The 22,931-nt window shown below is 26.1% G+C and overlaps 1 protein-coding gene across 1 annotated transcript; it reads left to right on the forward strand.

The window, feature by feature from the left end:
• Window positions 1-4,082: 4,082 nt before the first annotated feature.
• On the forward strand, window positions 4,083-16,973 carry LOC135123240 (putative inorganic phosphate cotransporter). Its single transcript, XM_064047733.1, has 7 exons — window positions 4,083-4,173; window positions 4,226-4,410; window positions 4,458-4,697; window positions 4,746-5,051; window positions 16,180-16,459; window positions 16,505-16,746; window positions 16,801-16,973. The coding sequence occupies exons 1-7, from the start codon at window positions 4,170-4,172 to the stop codon at window positions 16,954-16,956; spliced, it is 1,413 nt and encodes a 470-aa protein (XP_063903803.1). The 5' UTR covers window positions 4,083-4,169; the 3' UTR covers window positions 16,957-16,973.
• The last annotated feature ends 5,958 nt before the right edge of the window (window positions 16,974-22,931 follow it).

The following is a 22,931-nucleotide window of genomic DNA, read 5'->3' on the forward strand; positions in this document are numbered from 1 at the left end:
AATTTTCCGATTTTTAAATTTTAGATTGTTCAATTTTTAAAAATTTAGATTTTTCGATTGCTCGATTTTTCATTTCAGTTCTTCGATATTTCAATTTTTCAAGTTTTCGAATTTTTGAAATGTTTTGATTTCTTAATCTTCCGATTTTTCGACTTCCCGGTTTTAGGTTTTGTTTTTCAATCATTGTCGTTTTTTCAAATTTTCGATTTTTCAATTTTTCAAATTTGACTATTATAAACTCTCAATTTTTCAATTTTTCAATTAATGGATGTTTTGATTTTCCCATTTTTTGACTTTCGAGGCTTTCGATGTTCCTGTTCTTCAACTCTTTAATTTTTCGATTTTTCAGTTTTTTGATTTTTCATTTTTGCGATTTTTCGACTTCACTTTTTTGATTTTTCGATTGCTCAGTATTTCGACTTTTTAAATTATCAATTTTTGGATATTTCAGTGTTTTTCCATTTTTCAGTTTTGGGATATTTTAATATCTCGATTCTTCAACTTTTCGATTTTTGACTCCTGGATTTTTCGATGTGTCGATTTTTTTATTTTTTAGATTTTTCAATTTTTCGATTTTTCAATTTTTTGATATTTTCATTTTTCAATATTTAAAATTTTGTTTCAATTCTTCAATATTTCACTTTTTCAAGTTTTCGTATTTTTCAAAAGTTTCTATTTCTTAATCTTTTGATTTTTCGACTTCCCGGTTTTAGATTTCCTGTTTTTCAATTGTCGTTTCTTTAAATTTTCGATTTTTTAATTTATCTTTTTTTAAATTTTTCGATTTTTCAATGTTTTGATTTCCCGATTCAGTTTCCCACTTTTCAGTTTTTGTTCCATTTTTCAGTTTTTCGATATTTTAGTCTGGGATTTTTCAACGTCTCGATTCTTCGACTTTTCGATTTTTGACTCTCGGAGTTTTCGGTGTGTCGATTTTTTTACTTTTTCGATTTTTAAATTTTCCAATTTTTAAATTTTAGATTTTTCAATTTTTAAAATTTTAGATTTTTGGATTGCTCGATTTTTCATTTCAGTTCTTCGATATTTCAATTTTTCAAGTTTTCGAATTTTTGAAATGTTTTGATTTCTTAATCTTCCGATTTTTCGACTTCCCGGTTTTAGGTTTTGTTTTTCAATTGTCGTTTTTTCAAATTTTCGATTTTTCAATTTTTCAAATTTGACTATTATAAACTCTCAATTTTTCAATTTTTCAATTAATGGATGTTTTGATTTTCCCATTTTTTGACTTTCGAGGCTTTCGATGTTCCTGTTCTTCAACTCTTTAATTTTTCGATTTTTCAGTTTATTGATTTTTCATTTTTGCGATTTTTCGACTTCACTTTTTTGATTTTTCGATTTCTCAGTTTTTCGACTTTTTGGATTCTCAGTTTTTAGATATTTCAGTTTTGTGATTTTTCGATATTTCTATTTTTCAACTTTTCTATTTTTGATTACTGGATTTTTCGATGTGTCGATTTTTTACTTTTTCAAGTTTTCGATTTTTAAATTTTAGATTTCTCAATTTTTGGTATTTTAATTTTTCGATATTTAAAATTTTAGATTTTTCAATTTCTCGATTTTTCATTTCAGTTCGATATTTCAATTTTTCAAGTTTTTAAAATTATTTTACATTTTTCGATTTTTCAATTTTTGGCTTTCCTAAGTTTTCTATTTTCCGATTTCTCATTTTTTTCTGTTTCAGTTTTAAGATTTTTCAATTTTTCGGTTTTTTGATTTACCGGTTTGCCACTGTTTCGATATTTCGGTTTTAGAAATTTTCAATATTTCAATTTTTTAAATTTTAGATTTTTCGATTTTAAATTTTTTAATTTTTCGTTTTTAGCGTTCATAAGTTTTTTATTTTTGAATTTCTTGATTTCAAGATTAATCGACTTTTCGATTTGTTGAATTTGTGACCTTTCGTTTCATAGATTTTTGATTTTCCTATTTCTCGGTGTCTTGACTTTTCCATGTTCGATTTCTCAATTTTCCGATTGTTCAATTTTTCAATTTTTCAATTTGTCTCTTTATAATTTTTTTTTTTATTTTTCAATTATTATTCGATTGTTAAAATTTTTGATTTTTCCAGTTTTCAATTTTTTATGTTTAGATTTTTCGATTTTTTAGTTCCTCGATTTTTCTATGTATCTTTCAATTTTTCCAGTTTTTAATTTCTCAATTTCCCGATTTTTCATTTCAGTTCTTCGATGTTTCGATTTTTCAAGTTTTCGGATTTTTCAAATGTTTTGACCTCTTAATCTTCCGATTTTTCGACTTCCCGGTTTTAGATTTTTCAGGTTTTTTATTTTTCATTTTTTCGATTTTTCGACTTTAATTTTTTGATTTTTCGATTTCTGAATTTTAAATTATCATTTTTTGGATATTTCAGTTTTTCCATTTTTCAGTTTTTCTTTCATTTTACAGTTTGGGATTTTCTATTATTTCGATTCTTCGACTTTCCCATTTTTGACTTCTGGATTTTTCGATGTGTCGATTTTTTACTTTTTCAAGTTTTAGATTTTTAAATTTTAGATTTCTCAATTTTTGGTATTTTAATTTTTCAATATTTAATATTTTAGATTTTTCAATTTCTCGATTTTTCATTTTAGTTTTTCCATATTTCAGCTTTTCAAGTTTTCGAATTTTCCAAATGTTTTGATTTCTTAATCTTCCGATTTTTCGACTTCTTGACTTTCGAGGCTTTCCATTTTCCAAAGAATTGAACTTTAAATTTTCGATTTTTCAGCTTTTTAATTTTTCATTTTTTCGATTTTTCGAGTTTACTTTTTTGATTTTTCGATTTCTCAATTTTTCGACTTTTTAGATTCTCAATTTTTGTTTCAATTTCCGGATTTTTCAGTTTTTCTTTTATTTTTCAGTTTTGGGATTTTTTAATATTTCGATTTTTCGACTGTTCGATTTTTGACTTCTGGATTTTTCTGTTTTTTTTTATTTTTTAGATGTTTCAATTTCTCGATTTTTAAATTTTATAGATTTTTCAATTTTTAAAATTTTAGATTTTTCGATTTCTCGATTTTTATTTCATTTCTTCCACATTTCAATTTTTCAAGTTTTCGAATTTTTCAAATGTTTCGATTTCTTAATCTTTTGATTTTTCGACTTCCCGGTTTTAGATTTTCTGTTTTCAATTGTCGTTTCTTTCAAATTTTTGTTTTTTTTTAATTTTTCGATTTATCAATGTTTTGATTTCCCGATTTAGTTTCCCACTTTTCAGTTTTTCTTTCGTTTTTCAATTTTTCGTTATTTCAGTCTGGGATTTTTCAATGTCTCGATTCTTCGACTTTTCGATTTTTGACACCTGGAGTTTTCGGTGTGTCGATTTTTTTACTTTTTCGAATTTTAAATTTTAGATTTTTCATTTCAGTTCTTTCATATTTCAATTTTTCAAGTTTTCGAATTTTTCAAATGTTTCGATTTCTTAATCTTTTGATTTTTCGACTTCCCAGTTTTAGATTTTCTGTTTTCAATTGTCGTTTCTTTCAAATTTTTAATTTTTAATTTTTTTTTTAATTTTTCGATTTATCAATGTTTTGATTTCCCGATTTAGTTTCCCACTTTTCAGTTTTTCTTTCGTTTTTCAGTTTTTCGATATTTCAGTCTGGGATTTTTCAATGTCTCGATTCTTCGACTTTTCGATTTTTGACTCCTGGATTTTTCGGTGTGTTGATTTTTTTATTTTTTCGAATTTTAAATTTTAGATTTTTCATTTCAGTTCATCGATATTTCAATTTTTCAACTTTTCGAATTTTTCAAATGTTTCGATTTTTTAATCTTTTGATTTTTCGACTTCCCGGTTTTAGATTTTCTGTTTTCAATTGTCGTTTCTTTCAAATTTTCGATTTTTCAATTTTTCAAATTTGACTTTTATGAACTCTCAATTTTTCGATTTTTCAATTAATCGATGTTTTGATGTTTTCGATTTTTCAGTTTTTCGATTCATTGAATTTTCAATCTATTTTAATGCCGAAGTTGTTTTATTTTTGGCAAATAAACAATTAATTATTATTATTTATTTATCTTCCTTCATATTTTTTTTTAGGAAAAATAGGCGCTCGCCAGTCACTTGACTTTCTATATGGAAACTCTACTTTTGACATGTGACGTTTTCCTTTGACAGTATTGTTTGTGTTATCTCCTCTCCAAAATCAATGAGTAAAACGTACCTCCTTTTGACAACCTACCCTAATACCCAACCACCCCGTAGAAGCACCCCCTTTTCGAGTATGGATCGGCGTGATGATCTTCTTCACCACATTTACCAACTACATGCTCCGATCCAACATTTCGGTGAGCGTCGTGGCAATGGTCGGCACTCGTAAATCGGGTTTCGTCCCTCCTTGTAAACGAGACCAAATGAAGAATACAACCGAAAACAAAACCTCGGCGGGAGTAAGACACCATTTTATATTTTCCTGGTGTTTATTTCCGTCACTCAGGGAAAAGAACGCACCTTTGACTGGAACGAAGACCGCATAGGGTGGATCCTCACGGGTTACTTCTGGGGCTACATGGTAACTCTAGTTCCTGCAGGCTTACTGTCCGAGTTGATAGGACCGTGGCACGTCATCCTGTGGAGCAGTCTAGCCTCTGGTGTCCTCACCGGCCTCACCCCTCTATTCGCAGAAGGGGGCTACATCGGCGTGGTCATAAGTCGTGTCTTCATAGGCATGCTGGGAGTGCGTCCGTCTGCCCATTGTGTCTTTTTTAAATTTTTCGTGTTCCAGGGTCTGGCTTATCCGGCTGCCCACGTTTTGATCGCAAAATGGGCACCCCCCCACGAAAAAGGTAAATTTGTGGCAGCCATGTTAGGCAACACTATCGGAACGATGGTGACCTTCAATCTGGTGGGCTGGGTGAGCGATGCGTGGGGATGGCAATGGGGTTTCTACGTTCTGGTCATCCTCATGGCCGCTTTCTGTCTGGGCTTCTTCTTCGTTGTAGCAGATACTCCGGAGAAGTCCAGATGCACGTCGCAGGAAGAACGTGACTACATTCAGGAGTCGCATCATGGCAGCGTGTCGAAGAAAAAGGTAGGCCGCGCATTCAACAAGGTTGAAAATCGCCGATCTTACTTAAAAACGTTGCAGGCAGTAGCCCCGTTTCATTTTTAAATTTTTTTTAGTTTCAGTTTTTCGGTTTATAGTTTTTGAATTTTTCAGTTTTTCGATTTTCAATTTTTCAGTTTGTCGGTTTTTCTATACTTCGACTTTTCGGCTTTTCAGTTATTCAATTTTTCGATTTTTCAATTTTCCTATATTTGGGTTTTATGATTTTTCAATTTTTTTGTTCTTCATTTTATCGAATTTTAATTTTTTTAATTTTTGGCGTTTCTAAGTTTTCGATTTCTCTGTTTTTCGATTAACCAAATTTTCGGTTTCTAGACTTTTCGATCCATCAATTTTTTCGATGTTCCATTTTTCGAATTTTCGATTTCTCAATTTTTTCAATGTTCCAGTTATGGAATTTTTCAGTTTTTCTACTAGGTTTCTCAAATTTCCGATATTTTAGCTTTTTCAATTCTTAAATTATAGATTTTTTGATTTCCGGACTTTTATGTTTTTCGATTTTTTTATGTCAATTTTTTCGAATTATAAATTTTAATTTTTCCATTTTTTGATGTTTCGATTTCTCGATCTTTCGTATTTGGCCTTCTCAGTTTTACACTTTTCAGTTTTTTGATTTTTAAAATTTTTTGTAGTTCAGTTTGCAATTTTTTAATTTTTGGATTTTTCAGTTTTTCTAATTTTTCGATTTTTCGATATTTAAAATTTTTGATTTTTCGGTTTTTACTTTTTCAATTTTTCAGTTTGTCGGTTTTTCTATGTTCGACTTTTCGGCTTTTCAGTTATTCAATTTTTCGATTTTTCAATTTTCCGATATTTGAGTTTTATGATTTTTCATTTTTTTTGTTCTTCATTTTATCGAATTTTAAATTTTTCAATTTTTGGCGTTTCTAAGTTTTCGAGTTCTCTGCTTCTCGATTAACCAAATTTTCGGTTTCTAGACTTTTCGATCCATCAATTTTTTCGATGTTCCATTTTTCGAATTTTTGATTTCTCAATTTTTTCAATGTTCCAGTTATGGAATTTTTCAGTTTATCTACTAGGTTTCTCAAATTTCCGATATTTTAGCTTTTTCAATTCTTAAATTCTAGATTTTTTGATTTCCGGACTTTTATGTTTTTCGATTTTTTTTATGTCAATTTTTTCGAATTATACATTTTAATTTTTCCATTTTTTGATGTTTCGATTTCTCGATCTTTCGTTTTTGGCCTTATCAGTTTTACACTTTTCAGTTTATTGATTTTTAAAATTTTTGGTAGTTCAGTTTGCAATTTTTTAATTTTTGGATTTTTCAGTTTTTCTAATTTTTAATTTTGAGGCTATTCGAATGTTCAATTTCTCATTTTTCCGATATTTCAGTTTTGCGATTTTTCAATGTTTTGATTCTTCAATTTTTCGATTTATCAATTTTTGGCGTTCCAAAGTTTTCGGTTTTCCAATTTTTAGATTTTTCGATATTTAAAATTTTTGATTTTTCGGTTTTTACTTTTTCAATTTTTCAGTTTGTCGGTTTTTCTATGTTCGACTTTTCGGCTTTGCAGTTATTCAATTTTTCGATTTTTCAATTTTCCGATATTTGAGTTTTATGATTTTTCATTTTTTTTGTTCTTCATTTTATCGAATTTTAAATTTTTCAATTTTTGGCGTTTCTAAGTTTTCGAGTTCTCTGCTTCTCGATTAACCAAATTTTCGGTTTCTAGACTTTTCGATCCATCAATTTTTTCGATGTTCCATTTTTCGAATTTTCGATTTCTCAATTTTTTCAATGTTCCAGTTATGGAAATTTTCAGTTTATCTACTAGGTTTCTCAAATTTCCGATATTTTAGCTTTTTCAATTCTTAAATTCTAGATTTTTTGATTTCCGGACTTTTATGTTTTTCGATTTTTTTTGTCAATTTTTTCGAATTATACATTTTAATTTTTCCATTTTTTGATGTTTCGATTTCTCGATCTTTCGTCTTTGGCCTTCTCAGTTTTACACTTTTCAGTTTTTTGATTTTTAAAATTTTTGGTAGTTCAGTTTGCAATTTTTTAATTTTTGGATTTTTCAGTTTTTCTAATTTTTAATTTTGAGGCTATTCGAATGTTCAATTTCTCATTTTTCCGATATTTCAGTTTTGCGATTTTTCAATGTTTTGATTCTTCAATTTTTTTATTTATCAATTTTTGGCGTTCCAAAGTTTTCGGTTTTCCAATTTTTCGATTTTTCGATATTTAAAATTTTTGATTTTTCGGTTTTTACTTTTTCAATTTTTCAGTTTGTCGGTTTTTCTATGTTCGACTTTTCGGCTTTTCAGTTATTCCATTTTTCGATTTTTCAATTTTCCGATATTTGAGTTTTATGATTTTTCAATTTTTTTGTTCTTCATTTTATCGAATTTTAAATTTTTCAATTTTTGGCGTTTCTAAGTTTTCGAGTTCTCTGCTTCTCGATTAACCAAATTTTCGGTTTCTAGACTTTTCGATCCATCAATTTTTTCGATGTTCCATTTTTCGAATTTTCGATTTCTCAATTTTTTCAATGTTTCAGTTATGGAATTTTTCAGTTTTTCTACTAGGTTTCTCAAATTTCCGATATTTTAGCTTTTTCAATTCTTAAATTCTAGATTTTTTGATTTCCGGACTTTTATGTTTTTCGATTTTTTTTATGTCAATTTTTTCGAATTATACATTTTAATTTTTCCATTTTTTGATGTTTCGATTTCTCGATCTTTCGTTTTTGGCCTTATCAGTTTTACACTTTTCAGTTTTTTGATTTTTCAAATTTTTGATAGTTCGGTTTGCAATTTTTCAGTTTTGCAGTTTTTGGATTTTTCAATGTTTTGATTCTTCAATTTTTCGATTTATCAATTTTTGGCGTTCCAAAGTTTTCTATTTTCCCATTTTTCGATTTTTCGATATTTAAAATTTTTTATTTTTCGGTTTTTACTTTTTCAATTTTTAATTTTTTCGATTTTTTGGCTTTTCGATTGTTCAATTTCTCCATTTTCAATTTCAGATTTCGATTTTCCCAATTTTCGAGTTTCGACTTTTCCATGTTTGATTTCTCTCTACTCGACTCTCTTTCAGTTTTTCAATTCTTCAATTTTCGATGTTCCAATTTTTTAATTTTTCGATTTTTCGGCTCTTCCATTTATTAATTTTTCAGTCTTGAAATTTTTCAATTTTCTGATTTATCAGTTTTTTGATATTTCACATTTGGGATTTTGCATAATTACGATTTTTCAATTTTAGGTGTTTCGATTTAAAATTTTTCAATATTTTAATTTTTTCATTTTTTATATTTTGAATTTTTCGATTTCTAAATTTTTCTGTTCTTCGATTTTTCTCTTAGTCAATTTTTCAAATTTTTAATTTTAGAACTTTCTTTTTTTTTGATGTGTCGATGTATACATTTTTCGACTTCTGGGTTTCTGGTTTTTCCATGTTTGCATTTTAAAATTTTTTTAAGTTTCAGTTTTTCGGCTTATAGTTTTTGAATTTTTCAATTTTCCGATTTTTCAATTTTTCAATTTTTCAATTTTCCAATATTTCAGTTTTGTGATTTTTCATTTTCGTGCTTCTTTAATTTTTCGATTTTTAAAATGTTTGTTTTTCAATTTTTCAAAGTTTGGCCTTCCTAAGGTTTATATTTTTTTATAGTATCTCGATGTTCCCATTTTTCAGTTTTTCGATTTCTCAGGTTTGATTTTCCAATTTTTCTTGTTTTTAAATTTGCAATTTTTCGATTTCTCAACTTTTGAATGTTTTAGTTTTGGGCATTTTCAAGTTTTTCATATTTCAGTTTTCAGATTTTTTAATTTTTCGATTTTACAATTTTTCGGTTACTCAATTTTTCAATTTCTCGTTTTTCAGTTTTTTGATTTCTCAATTTTCCCATATTTCAGTTTTGGGATTTTTCTATTATTTTTATTCTTCAATTTTTGTGATTTTAAATTTTTGGTGACCCTAGGTTGTCGATTTTTCGATTAACTGATTTTTAGACTTTTAAATTCATCGATTTTTTCATTTTTCCATTTCTCGATTTCTCGATTTTTCAGTTTTTCAATTTTTCAATTTTTCGATGTTCCAATTTTTCAATTTCTGAAAAACTTGATTTTTTAATTTTTCGAGTTTTAAATTTTCCATTTTTCGACTTTTCGATCTATCAATTTTTCAATGTTTTAATTTTGTAATTTTTCATTTATTCGATTTTCAATTTTTCAATTTCTCTTTTCGGCTTTTCAGTTCTTTAATTTTTCTGTTTCAATTTTTCGAATACTGAATTTGCGAATTTTTCAATTTTTCGATTTCTCATTTTTTTTTATTTTTCAGTATTTCAACTTCCCGAATTTACAATTTGTTATTTATGCTTCGATTTTCCGATTTTTAAATATTTAGATATTTCAATCTTTAAAATGTTTGGACTTTCCGATTTTCGATTTCTCAGTTTTTCAACATTTCAATTTTGGGAATTTTTTAACTTTTGATTCCTCAGTTTTTTGATATTTGAGTTTTTTGATTCTTTAATTTTTCATTTTCCCAATTTTTAGATATTTCAATTGTGCGATTTTTTATTTTTGCGATTCCTCAGTTTTCCGATTTTTAAAATTTTCATTTTTTCAATTTATCAAACTGGCGTTTCTCAGTTTTATATTTTTCTATTTTTCGATTAATTGATTGTTCGACTTTTCGATTCATCGATTTTTTTATTTTCCCATTTCTCAACTTTTTGATGTTCGATTTCTCTACTTCTCGATTTCTCGATTTCCCAGTTTTTCAAATTTTCCGTTCTCCGACTTTTCGATTTTTCAATTTTTAAATATTTCGATTTTCTGAATTTTAGCCTGTTCGATTTTATATTTTTCGACTTTTTAAAATTTAGATATTTCGATTTCTAGATTTTTTAGTTCTTTGGTTTTTTATTTGTAAATTTTTCTAATTTTTAAATTTTTCAATTCTTTGATGTGTTATTCTTTTGATTTTTCAACTTCTCGGTTTATAGATTTTTAATTTTTTATTTAATTTTTTTAACTTCTCTTTCGGTTTTTCAATTTTTCGATTTCTCGATTTTTTCATCTTTCGACATTTCAACTTCTTGATTCAAGATTTTCCATTTTTCTGGGCTTTTCAGTTATCCAATTTTTCGATATTTCGATTCTTTGTTTTTTTATTTTTCAAATTTTCAGAATTCAGTTTGGGGAGTTTTTAATTTCTGGATTTCTTGTTTTTTTGATTTTTCACTTTTTCGGTTTTTCAGATTTTCGATTTCTTAAATTTTACATTTTTCGATGTTCCAATTTTTCAATTTTTCTATTTTTCAATTCCAGTGGTTTAATTTTTGAATTTTTCGAGTTTTTAAATTTTCCATTTTTCAACTTTTCGATTTCTCAATTGTTCAATATTTCGATTTTTTAAATTTTAGAGTTTTCGATTTTAAATTTTTCGAGATTTTAAATTGAAAATTTTTCGATTCCTAGAGTTTTCTGCTCTTCCAGTTTTTTATTTGTCAATTTTTCTCATTTTTCAATTCTTTAAGTTGTCATTCTTTTGATTTTTCGACTTCTCTGTTTTAGATTTTAAATTTTTTTCATTTTAATTTTTTTTAAGTTTTTGATTTGTAAATTTTTCAATGGTTTAGTTTTGGGATTTTTCAGTTTATCTTATTTCAGTTTTGGAATTTTTCAATATTTCGAATTTTTTAAATTTTATACTTTTCTATTTAAAATTTTTCGATTTATAGATTTCTTGATTTTTCAGTTTTTCGAATTTTCATTTCTTCAATTTTTCTAATTTTCAATTATTCGGTTTTTCGATATTTCAGTTTTTTGATTTTTCAATTTTTCAATTTTTCAAATTTTGGCGTTCGTAAGTTTTATATTTTTCTATTTCTCGATTAATCGATTAATCGATTTTCCAATTTTTTATTTTTCCAATTCTCGAATTTTCGATAATCGATTTCTCGACTCTCGATTTCTCAGTTTATCAATTTTTTAATTTTTCGATGATCCAATTTTTCGGGATTTTTTAATTTTATGATTCTTCAATTTCTCAGTTTTTCAGTGCTTCAATTTACTCGATTTTCAGTTTTTCGATTTCTCAATGTTCCGGTTTTTCATTTTTTTATTCAATTTTTCTAATTTGAAGTTTTTCTATTTTTTATTTTTTGTCGTTCATAAGTTTTCGATTTCAGGATTAATCAATTTTTTATTAGTTATTTATTATTTATTTAATTTCTCAATTTTTCGACTTTTCAATTCATCGAATTTTTTAAATAATTAATAAAATAAAGAAAATTACAGTTCTTTTTATTTGTCAATTGTTCTAATTTTTTATTTTAAATTTTCATTTTTTTGATGTGCCGATCTTTGGATTTTTCGACTTCTTGGCTTTTTGAATTTTTCAATTTTTGATATTTAAATTTAGATACTTACTAGTTAAAGTTCAATTTTCCGATTTTTCGGTTTATCGAACTTCCAACTTTTCGATTTTCCAATTTTTCGATTTCTCGTTTTTGTGATGTACCAGTTTTTTGATTTTTTAAATTTTACATCTTTCGATTTTTCAGTTTGTCGATTATATTCGATTTCTCGATATTTCGATGTTTCAGTTTTTTGATTTTTCGATTTATCAATTTTTTGATTTCTCAATTTTCCGATATTTCAGTTTTGCGATTTTTCAATTATTTTTATTCTTTAATTTTTGTGAGTTTAAATTTTTCGATTTTTCAATTTTTGGTGTCCATAGGTTTTCGATTTCTCGAAAATTGATTTTTCGGCTTTTCAATTCATCGATTTTTTCATTTTCCCATTTCCCGATTTCTCGATTTTTCAGTTTTTCAATTCTTCAATTTTTCAATTTCTGAAATTTGATTTTTTAATTTTTCGAGTTTTAAATTTTACATTTTTCGACTTTTCGACCTCTCAAGTTTTCAATGTTTTAATTTTGTGATTTATTAGTTTGAAGATTTTTCAATATTTCAATTTATATCTTATGGATTTTTAAAATTTTTGATTTTTCGGTTTTAATTTTTGAATTTTTCAGCGTTTTAATTTTTCATTTCTTCAGTTCTTCGAATTTTTGATTTTTCGTCTGTTCGACTTTTCAACTTTTGATTTCTCAGTTTTTTGATTCTTCAATTTTTCAGTTTCTCAATTTTTCGATATTTCAATTGTGCGATTTTTTATTTTTGCGATTCTTCAATTTTCCGATTTTTAAAATTTTGGTTTTTTCAATTTTTCAAACTTTGGCGTTCCTTAGTTTTATATTTTTCTATTTTTCGATTAATCAATCGATTGTGCGACTACAAAATTCATCGATTTTTTTATTTTCCCATTTCTCGACTTTTTGATGTTCGATTTCTCTACTTCTCCATTTCTCGATTTTTCAGATTTTAAAATTTCCCATTCTTCGACTTTTCGATTTTCCAATGAAATATTGAAAAATCTCAAAACTGAAATATCGATAAACTGAAAAATCCCAAAATTAAAGCATTTAAAAATTGAAAAATCGAAAAGTCGAAGAATGGAAAATTTGAGAACTCGAAAATTTAAAAAATCAAACCTCAGAAATAAAAAAAATTGAAAAACTGAGAAATCGAGAAATCGAACATCAAAAAGTCGAGAAATGGGAAAATAAAAAAAATCGATGAATTTTAAAGTCGAACAATCGATTAATCGAAAAATAGAAAAATATAAAACTAAGGAACACCAAAGTTTGAAAAATTGAAAAAATGAAAATTTTAAAAACCGGAAAACTGAAGAATCGAAAAAATAAAAAGCTGAAAACTGGAAAAATTAAAAACCGAAAAATCAAAAATTTAAAAAATCCACAAGTTGAAAAATTCTCAAAATTGAAATGTTGAAAAATTGAGAAATCGAAAAATCGAAATTTTAAAAATTGAAATATCTAAATATTTAAAAATCGGAAAATCGAAGCATAAATAATAAATTGTAAATTCGGGAAGTTGAAAAACTGAAAAATCAAAAAAATGAGAAATCAAGAAATTGAAAAATTTTCAAATTCAGTACTCGAAAAATTGAAAAGTCGAAAAATTAGAGAACTGAAAAGCCGAAAAGTCGAATTATATAAAACGGAGAAGTTGAAAAATTGAAAATCGAAAAAATGAAAAATTAAAACATTGAAAAATTGAAAAATTCCAAAAATAAAATCAGATAAACTGAAAGATCCCAAAATTAAAACATTTAAAAATTGAGAAATCGAAAAGTTGAAAAATTGAAAAGTTTAAAACTCGAAAAATTAAAAAATCAAACCTCAGAACTCGAAAAATAGAAAAATTGGAACATCGAAAAATGTAATTTTTTTAAATTTTAATTAAAACAGCGAAAAATCCGAAAAATGACAATCGAGAAATTGAAAAATCCTCAAACTGAGTTGTCAAAATTTCAAAAATTAAAAAAAATCAAAAAATCGAAACAGAAAAATTGGAAAATCGAAAAGCTAAAAAGTAGAAAAATCGAAAAACCTTGAAATCAAGAAATTGAAACACAGAGAAATCGAAACATGAAAAAATCTAAAATCGAAAATTTTAAAATAAAAAAAAAGAAAAATCCAAGTGAAGTCAAAATTCAAAAGAATGATACGTCAAAGGATTGAAGAATCTAAAACTTAAAAATTGGAAATATCGAAAAATCCTAAAACTGAAATATCGGAAAATTGATAAATCGAAAAATCAAAAAACTGAAACATCGAAATATCGAGAAATCGAATATAATCGACAAACTGAAAAATCGAAAGATGTAAAATTTAAGAAATCAAAAAACTGGTACATCACAAAAACGAGAATTCGAAAAATTGGAAAATCAAAAAGTTGGAAGATCGAAAAACCGAGAAATCGGAAAATTGAATTTTAGCTAGTCGATAAATCGGAAAATAGAAAAATCGAAAAAACTTGAAATTAAACAATTGAATAATTGAAAAGTACCTAACAAAATTTAAATATCAAAAATCGAAAAATCCAAAAAACCAAGAAGTCGAAAAATCCAAAGATCGACACATTAAAAATTGAAAAATTTAAATAAAAAAATTAGAACAATTGACAAATAAAAAGAACAGACAAATTGAAAAATCCCAAATCTAAAACATTGAAAAGCCGAAATTTTCTTTATTTTATTATTTAATTATTTAAAAAAATCGATGGATTGAAAAGTCGAAAAATCGAGAAATTTGATGGATTTATTCGTGGAAGATAAAATACTTTGATGCTATATACACACACGAGGCTTTATTTCGATTACAATAAGTGACAGTAATTACGACAGTTAAAACGTAAATGTAAATATGACAGACGTTCGGTATGCAACCAGCATTGCACACTTAGATGTGTATCTCCAACAAAATTAAATAAATAAATAAATAAAAAAAATGATTAATCCTGAAATCGAAAACTTAAGGACGCCAAAACATAAAAAATAGAAAAACTTCAAATTAGAAAAATTGATGAATAAAAAAAATGAAAAATCGGAACATTGAGAAATCGAAAAACTGAAAACTGAGAAATTGAATTTAAAAACTCGAAAAACGGGAAATCAAACCTGAGAAATCGAGAAAATGAAAAATTGGATCATTGAAAAATTAAAAAATTGATAACCTGAGAAATCGAGAGTCGACAAATCGAACACCGAAAAGTCGAGAATTGGAAAAATAAAAAATCGGAAAATCGATTAATCGAGAAATAGAAAAATATAAAACCAAAATTTGAAAAATTGAAAAATCAAAAAACTGAAATATCAAAAAGCCTCGGGCAATCGAAACATCCAAAAATGGAAAAACCTAAAATTTAAAAATACGAGAAATTGAAATTTCTAAAACTTGAAAAAAAAACGTAAGTTGAAAAATTCCCAAAATTGAAATGTTGAAAAATTGAGAAATCGGAAACTTGAAAAATCAACAAATCTATAAATCTAAAAATTTATAATCTAGAAAGTCGAAAAATTTAAAATAGAAAAATATAAAATTTAAAAAATTGGAAATATTGAAAAATTCCAAAACTGAAATAAAATAAACTGAAAAATCCCAAAACTAAAATATTGAAAAATTTACAAATCGAAAACTCAAAAATTAGAAAAATTTAAAATAAAAAAATTTTAAATCAAAAACAGAAGACTCGAAAAATCAAATGAATGACACATCAAAGAACTTTTTAAAATTTAGATCTTCCGATTTTTAGATTTTTTAGTTCTTTGATTTTTAATTTGTCCATTTTTCTGATTTTAAAATTTTTCAATTCTTCGATGTGCCATTCTTTTGATTTTTCGACTTCTCGGTTTATAGATTTTTATTTTCTTTTATTTAAAATTTTTTAACTTTTCTTTCGGTTTTTCAATTTTTGGATTTCTCAATTTTTTCATGTTTGTCGATTATATTCGATTTCTCGATATTTTGATGTTTCAGTTTTTTGATTTTTCGATTTATCAATTTTCTAATATTTCAATTTTAGGATTTTTCAATATTTCCAATTTTTAGATTCCTCAATCCTTTGACGTATCATCCTTTTGAATTTTGACTTCACAGTTTTGGATTTTTCATTTTTTTTAATTTAAAATTTCTGATTTTAGATTTTTCTATTTTTTCATGTTTCGATTTCTCTCTCTGTTTCAATTTCTTGATTTCAAGGTTTTTCGATTTTTCGACTTTTCAGCTTTTCCATTTTCCAATTTTTGTTTCGATTTTTTAATTTTTTTATTTTTCAAATTTTGAGAACTCAGTTTGGAGATTTTTCAATTTCTCGATTGTCATTTTTCTGATTTTTTACTTTATTAATTAAAATTAAAAAATTTTTACATTTTTCGATGTTCCAATTTTTCTGTTTTTCTATTTTTCGATTTATGAGGTTTAATTTTTTAATTTTTCGATTTCTCAATTTTTCAATGTTTTAGTTTTGGGATCTTTCAGTTTATCTGATTTCATTTTTGGAATTTTTCAATATTTCGAATTTCTTTAATTTTAGACACTAATAGAAATTTTTCGACTTTTTAAAATTTAGATTTTCCGATTCCTAGATTTTTCAGTTCTTGAATGTTTTTGTCAACTTTTTTAATTTTCAAATTTTAGATTTTTCAATTCTTTTCATTTTTTGACTTAAAAACGTTGCAGGCAGTAGCCCCGTACTTGAAAATACTGACGTCGATACCCTTCTGGGCTGTTTGTGCCGCTCAGTTCGGAAACCTGTGGGGTTTGAACCTCATCCTCACCTACACTCCGAAGTACCTCTCCGAAACGATAGGTTTCAACTTGAAGGAGTCTGCCGGATTAGCTTCCCTTCCCTATCTCGCTAGAATGACCGCCAGCGGGATGTTCGGTATCCTGGGGGACTGGATGCTGAAAAAAGAAATCATGTCGGTGACTCGCCTAAGAAAGTTCTTCATAATTTTCTGTGAGTGTTGATTTGTTTATCTTTATGTTTATTTTTTTATTTCAGCCCACTTTATTCCCGCCGCTTGTCTGTTCATGATTCGCGTCGCTGGGTGTAACCAAGTCGGGGTCGTCGCTCTTCTCATTCTGTGCCAGTTCTTCAATGGCGCTGTTGTGGTCAGTCACTTTATAAACCCGCAAGATTTGGCACCCAACTTCGCGGGGTCGGTTTTTGGAGTGATGAACTTCATCGGTATGACAACCGGTATTTTCGTGCCAAAAATCACAGGGGCTATAACTACGCATTATGTAAGAGATTTTCTTCTTGGCTGAAATTCTTTGTAGTTGTTTTTTTTTTTTCAGAATAAGAATCTTGCGGGAGCTACTATTATTTACACAATTGGGGGGAGCGTCTACTTCTGCGGCGGGCTCCTTTTCATCATTTTTGGAACGGCTAAAACTCAGCCTTGGAATGAAATAAAAGAAACGGAGCCAGAGCCAAATCAAGGGAACAAATAAAATGCGTTTTTATTAAAGTCTGTTTTATTTTTAGAAATAAACAAAATTCGACGTCTTTCCTTCTTTTCTGAAGACTCCATTTATGTTAATTATGCTAACCAAAATTTTTCTGTTCATCCCCACTAACAATCGTGTGTGGTTATGACTCCTTTTTCACTTTTGGTATCCAAACTTTTGGGAAAAACTTTTAGTACAACAATTTTTTGATTTCTCAATTTTCCGATATTTGAGTTTTATGATTTTTCAATTTTTTTGTTCTTCATTTTATCGAATTTCAAATTTTTCAACTTTGGCGTTTCTAAGTTTTCGAGTTCTCTGTTTCTCGATTAACCAAATTTTCGGTTTCTAGAGTTTTCGATCCATCAATTTTTTCGATGTTCCATTTTTCGAATTTTCGATTTCTCAGTTTTTTCAATGTTCCAGTTATGGAATTTTTCAGTTTATCTACTAGGTTTCCCAAATTTCCGATATTTTAGCTTTTTCAATTCTTAAATTCTAGATTTTTTGATTTCCGGACTTTACGTTTTTCGATTTTTTTTGTCAATTTTTTCGAATTATAAATTTTAATTTTTCCATTTTTTGATGTTTCGATTACTCGATCTTTCGTTTTTGGCCTTCTCAGTTTTACACTTTTCAGTTTTTTGATTTTTAAAATTTTTGGTAGTTTAGTTTGCAATTTTTTAATTTTTGGATTTTTCAGTTTTTCTAATTTTTAATTTTGAGGCTATTCGAATGTTCAATTTCTCATTTTTCCGATATTTCAGTTTTGCGATTTTTCAATGTTTTGATTCTTCAATTTTTCGATTTATCAATTTTTGGCGTTCCAAAGTTTTCGGTTTTCCAATTTTTAGATTTTTCGATATTTAAAATTTTTGATTTTTCGGTTTTTACTTTTTCAATTTTTCAGTTTGTCGGTTTTTCTATGTTCGACTTTTCGGCTTTTCAGTTATTCAATTTTTCGATTTTTCAATTTTCCGATATTTGAGTTTTATGATTTTTCATTTTTTTTGTTCTTCATTTTATCGAATTTTAAATTTTTCAATTTTTGGCGTTTCTAAGTTTTCGAGTTCTCTGCTTCTCGATTAACCAAATTTTCGGTTTCTAGACTTTTCGATCCATCAATTTTTTCGATGTTCCATTTTTCGAATTTTCGATTTCTCAATTTTTTCAATGTTTCAGTTATGGAATTTTTCAGTTTATCTACTAGGTTTCTCAAATTTCCGATATTTTAGCTTTTTCAATTCTTAAATTCTAGATTTTTTGATTTCCGGACTTTTATGTTTTTCGATTTTTTTTATGTCAATTTTTTCGAATTATACATTTTAATTTTTCCATTTTTTGATGTTTCGATTTCTCGATCTTTCGTTTTTGGCCTTATCAGTTTTACACTTTTCAGTTTTTTGATTTTTCAAATTTTTGATAGTTCGGTTTGCAATTTTTCAGTTTTGCAGTTTTTGGACTTTTCAATGTTTTGATTCTTCAATTTTTCGATTTATCAATTTTTGGCGTTCCAAAGTTTTCTATTTTCCCATTTTTCGATTTTTCGATATTTAAAATTTTTTATTTTTCGGTTTTTACTTTTTCAATTTTGAATTTTTTCGATTTTTTGGCTTTTCGATTGTTCAATTTCTCCATTTTTCAATATCAGATTTCGATTTTCCCAATTTTCGAGTTTCGACTTTTCGATGTTTGATTTCTCTCTACTAAAATCTAAAATTGAAGAATTGAAAAACTGAAAGAGAGTCGCTTTCAGTTTTTCAATTCTTCAATTTTCGATGTTCCAATTTTTTAATTTTTCGATTTTTCGGCTCTTCCCTTTATCAATTTTTCAGTCTTGAAATTTTTCAATTTTCTGATTTATCAGTTTTTTGATATTTCACATTTGGGATTTTGCATAATTACGATTTTTCAATTTTAGGTGTTTCGATTTAAAATTTTTCAATATTTTAATTTTTTCATTTTTTATATTTTGAATTTTTCGATTTCTAGATTTTTCTGTTCTTCGATTTTTATATTAGTCAATTTTTCAAATTTTTAATTTTAGAACTTTCTTTTTTTTGATGTGTCGATGTATACATTTTTCGACTTCTGGGTTTCTGGTTTTTCCATGTTTGCATTTTTAAATTTTTTTAAGTTTCAGTTTTTCGGTTTATAGTTTTTGAATTTTTCAATTTTCCGATATTTCAATTTTTCAATTTTTCAATTTTCCAATATTTCAGTTTTGTGATTTTTCATTTTCGAGCTTCTTTAATTTTTCGATTTTTAAAATGTTTGTTTTTCAATTTTTCAAAGTTTGGCCTTCCTAAGGTTTATATTTTTTTATAGTATCTCGATGTTCCCATTTTTCAGTTTTTCGATTTCTCAGGTTTGATTTTCCAATTTTTCTAGTTTTTAAATTTGCAATTTTTCGATTTCTCAACTTTTGAATGTTTTAGTTTTGGGCATTTTCAAGTTTTTCATATTTCAGTTTTGAGATTTTTTAATTTTTCGATTTTACAATTTTTCGGTTACTCAATTTTTCAATTTCTCGTTTTTCAGTTTTTTGATTTCTCAATTTTCCCATATTTCAGTTTTGGGATTTTTCTATTATTTTTATTCTTCAATTTTTGTGATTTTAAATTTTTGGTGACCCTAGGTTTTCGATTTCTCGATTAACTGATTTTTAGACTTTTAAATTCATCGATTTTTTCATTTTTCCATTTCTCGATTTCTCGATTTTTCAGTTTTTCAATTTTTCAATTTTTCGATGTTCCAATTTTTCAATTTCTAAAAAGCTTGATTTTTTAATTTTTCGAGTTTTAAATTTTCATGTTTCGACTTTTCGATCTATCAATTTTTCAATGTTTTAATTTTGTAATTTTTCATTTATTCGATTTTCAATTTTTCAATTTCTCTTTTCGGCTTTTCAGTTCTTTAATTTTTCGATGTTTCAATTTTTCGAATAATGAATTTGCGAATTTTTCAATTTTTCGATTTCTCATTTTTTTGATTTTTCAGTATTTCAACTTCCCGAATTTACAATTTATTATTTATGCTTCGATTTTCCGATTTTTAAATATTTAGATATTTCAATTTTTAAAATGTTTGGACTTTTCGATTTCTAGATTTCTCAGTTTTTCAACATTTCAATTTTGGGAATTTTTTAACTTTTGATTCCTCAGTTTTTCGATATTTGAGTTTTTTGGTTCTTTAATTTTTCAATTTCTCAATTTTTAGATATTTCGATTTTTTATTTTTGCGATTCTTCAGTTTTCCGATTTTTAAAATTTTCGTTTTTTCAATTTTTCAAACTGGCGTTTCTCAGTTTTATAATTTTCTATTTTTCGATTAATCGATTGTTCGACTTTTCGATTCATCGATTTTTTTATTTTCCCGTTTCTCAATTTTTTGATGTTCGATTTCTCTACTTCTCGATTTCTCGATTTCCCAGTTTTTCAAATTTTCCATTCTCCGACTTTTCGATTTTTCGATTTTTTGAAATGCTTTAGTTTTGGATTTTTCAGTTCACCGATATTTCAGTTTTGAGATTTTTCAATATTTATATTTTCTCGGTTTATATTTTTTTCTTTTTTTATTTAAGATTTTTAACGTTTCTTCCGATTTTTCAATTTTTCGATTTCTCGATTTTTTCATGTTTCGATTTCTCTCTCGAGATTTCAATTACTTGATTAAAGATTTTCCATTTTTCTGGGCTTTTCAGTTATCCAATTTTTCGATATTTCGATTTTTTTGTTTTTTTATTTTTCAAATTTTCAGAATTCAGTTTGGGGAGTTTTTAATTTCTGGATTTCTTGTTTTTTGATTTTTCACTTTTTCGGTTTTTCAGATTTTCGATTTCTTAAATTTTACATTTTTCGATGTTCCAATTTTTCAATTTTTCCATTTTTCATTTCCTGTGGTTTGATTTTTTAATTTTTCGAGTTTTTAAATTTTCCATTTTTCAACTTTTCGATTTCTCAATTGTTCAATATTTCGATTTTTTAAATTTTAGAGTTTTCGATTTTAAATTTTTCGAGATTTTAAATTTAAAATTTTTCGATTCCTAGAGTTTTCCGCTCTTCCAGTTTTTTATTTGTCAATTTTTCTCATTTTTCAATTCTTTAAGTTGTCATTCTTTTGATTTTTCGACTTCTCTGTTTTAGATTTTAAATTTTTTTCATTTTAATTTTTTTTAAGTTTTTGATTTGTAAATTTTTCAATGGTTTAGTTTTGGGATTTTTCAGTTTATCTTATTTCAGTTTTGGAATTTTTCAATATTTCGAATTTTTTAAATTTTATACTTTTCTATTTAAAATTTTTCGATTTATAGATTTCTTGATTTTTCAGTTTTTCGATTTTTCATTTCTTCAATTTTTCTAATTTTCAATTATTCGGTTTTTCGATATTTCAGTTTTTTGATTTTTCAATTTTTCAATTTTTCAAATTTTGGCGTTCCTAAGTTTTATATTTTTCTATTTCTCGATTAATCGATTAATCGATTTTCCAATTTTTTATTTTTCCAATTCTCGACTTTTCGGTAATCGATTTCTCGACTCTCGATTTCTCAGTTTATCAATTTTTTAATTTTTCGATGATCCAATTTTTCGGGATTTTTTAATTTTATGATTCTTCAATTTCTCAGTTTTTCAGTGCTTCAATTTACTCGATTTTCAGTTTTTCGATTTCTCAATGTTCCGGTTTTTCATTTTTTTATTCAATTTTTCTAATTTGAAGTTTTTCTATTTTTTATTTTTTGGCGTTCATAAGTTTTCGATTTCAGGATTAATCAATTTTTTATTAGTTATTTATTATTTATTTAATTTCTCAATTTTTCGACTTTTCAATTCATCGATTTTTTTAAATAATTAATAAAATAAAGAAAATGACAGTTCTTTTTATTTGTCAATTGTTCTAATTTTTTATTTTAAATTTTCATTTTTTTGATGTGCCGATCTTTGGATTTTTTGACTTCTTGGCTTTTTGAATTTTTCAATTTTTGATATTTAAATTTAGATACTTACTAGTTAAAGTTCAATTTTCCGATTTTTCGGTTTATCGAACTTCCAACTTTTCGATTTTCCAATTTTTCGATTTCTCGTTTTTGTGATGTACCAGTTTTTTGATTTCTTAAATTTTACATCTTTCGATTTTTCAGTTTGTCGATTATATTCGATTTCTCGATATTTCGATGTTTCAGTTTTTTGATTTTTCGATTTATCAATTTTTTGATTTCTCAATTTTCCGATATTTCAGTTTTGCGATTTTTCAATTATTTTTATTCTTTAATTTTTGTGAGTTTAAATTTTTCGATTTTTCAATTTTTGGTGTCACTAGGTTTTCGATTTCTCGATTAATTGATTTTTCGATTTTTCAATTCATCGATTTTTTCATCTTCTCATTTCCCGATTTCTCGATTTTTCAGTTTTTCAATTCTTCAATTTTTCAATTTCTGAAATTTGATTTCTTAATTTTTCGAGTTTTAAATTTTCCATTTTTCGACTTTTCGACCTCTCAAGTTATCAATGTTTTAATTTTGTGATTTATTAGTTTGAAGATTTTTCAATATTTCAATTTATATCTTATGGATTTTTAAAATTTTTGATTTTTCGGTTTTTAATTTTTGAATATTTCAGCGTTTTAATTTTTCATTTCTTCAATTATTCGAATTTGTGATTTTTCGCCTTTTCGACTTTTCAACTTTTGATTTCTCAGTTTTTTGATTCTTCAATTTTTCAGTTTCTCATTTTTTCGATATTTCAATTGTGCGATTTTTTATTTTGGCGATTCTTCAATTTTCCGATTTTTAAAATTTTCGTTTTTTCAATTTTTCAAACTTTGGCGTTCCTTAGTTTTACATTTTTCTATTTTTCGATTAATCAATCGATTGTGCGACTACAAAACTCATCGATTTTTTTATTTTCCCATTTCTCGACTTTTTGATGTTCGATTTCTCTACTTCTCCATTTCTCGATTTTTCAGATTTTAAAATTTTCCAT

The sequence above is a fragment of the Zophobas morio genome, unplaced genomic scaffold (genome assembly GCF_036711695.1).
Source record: "Zophobas morio isolate AGI-343-1 ecotype UQ-CSIRO unplaced genomic scaffold, CSIRO_AGI_Zmor_V1 ptg000006l, whole genome shotgun sequence".
Classification (NCBI taxonomy): Eukaryota; Metazoa; Arthropoda; class Insecta; order Coleoptera; family Tenebrionidae; genus Zophobas; species Zophobas morio.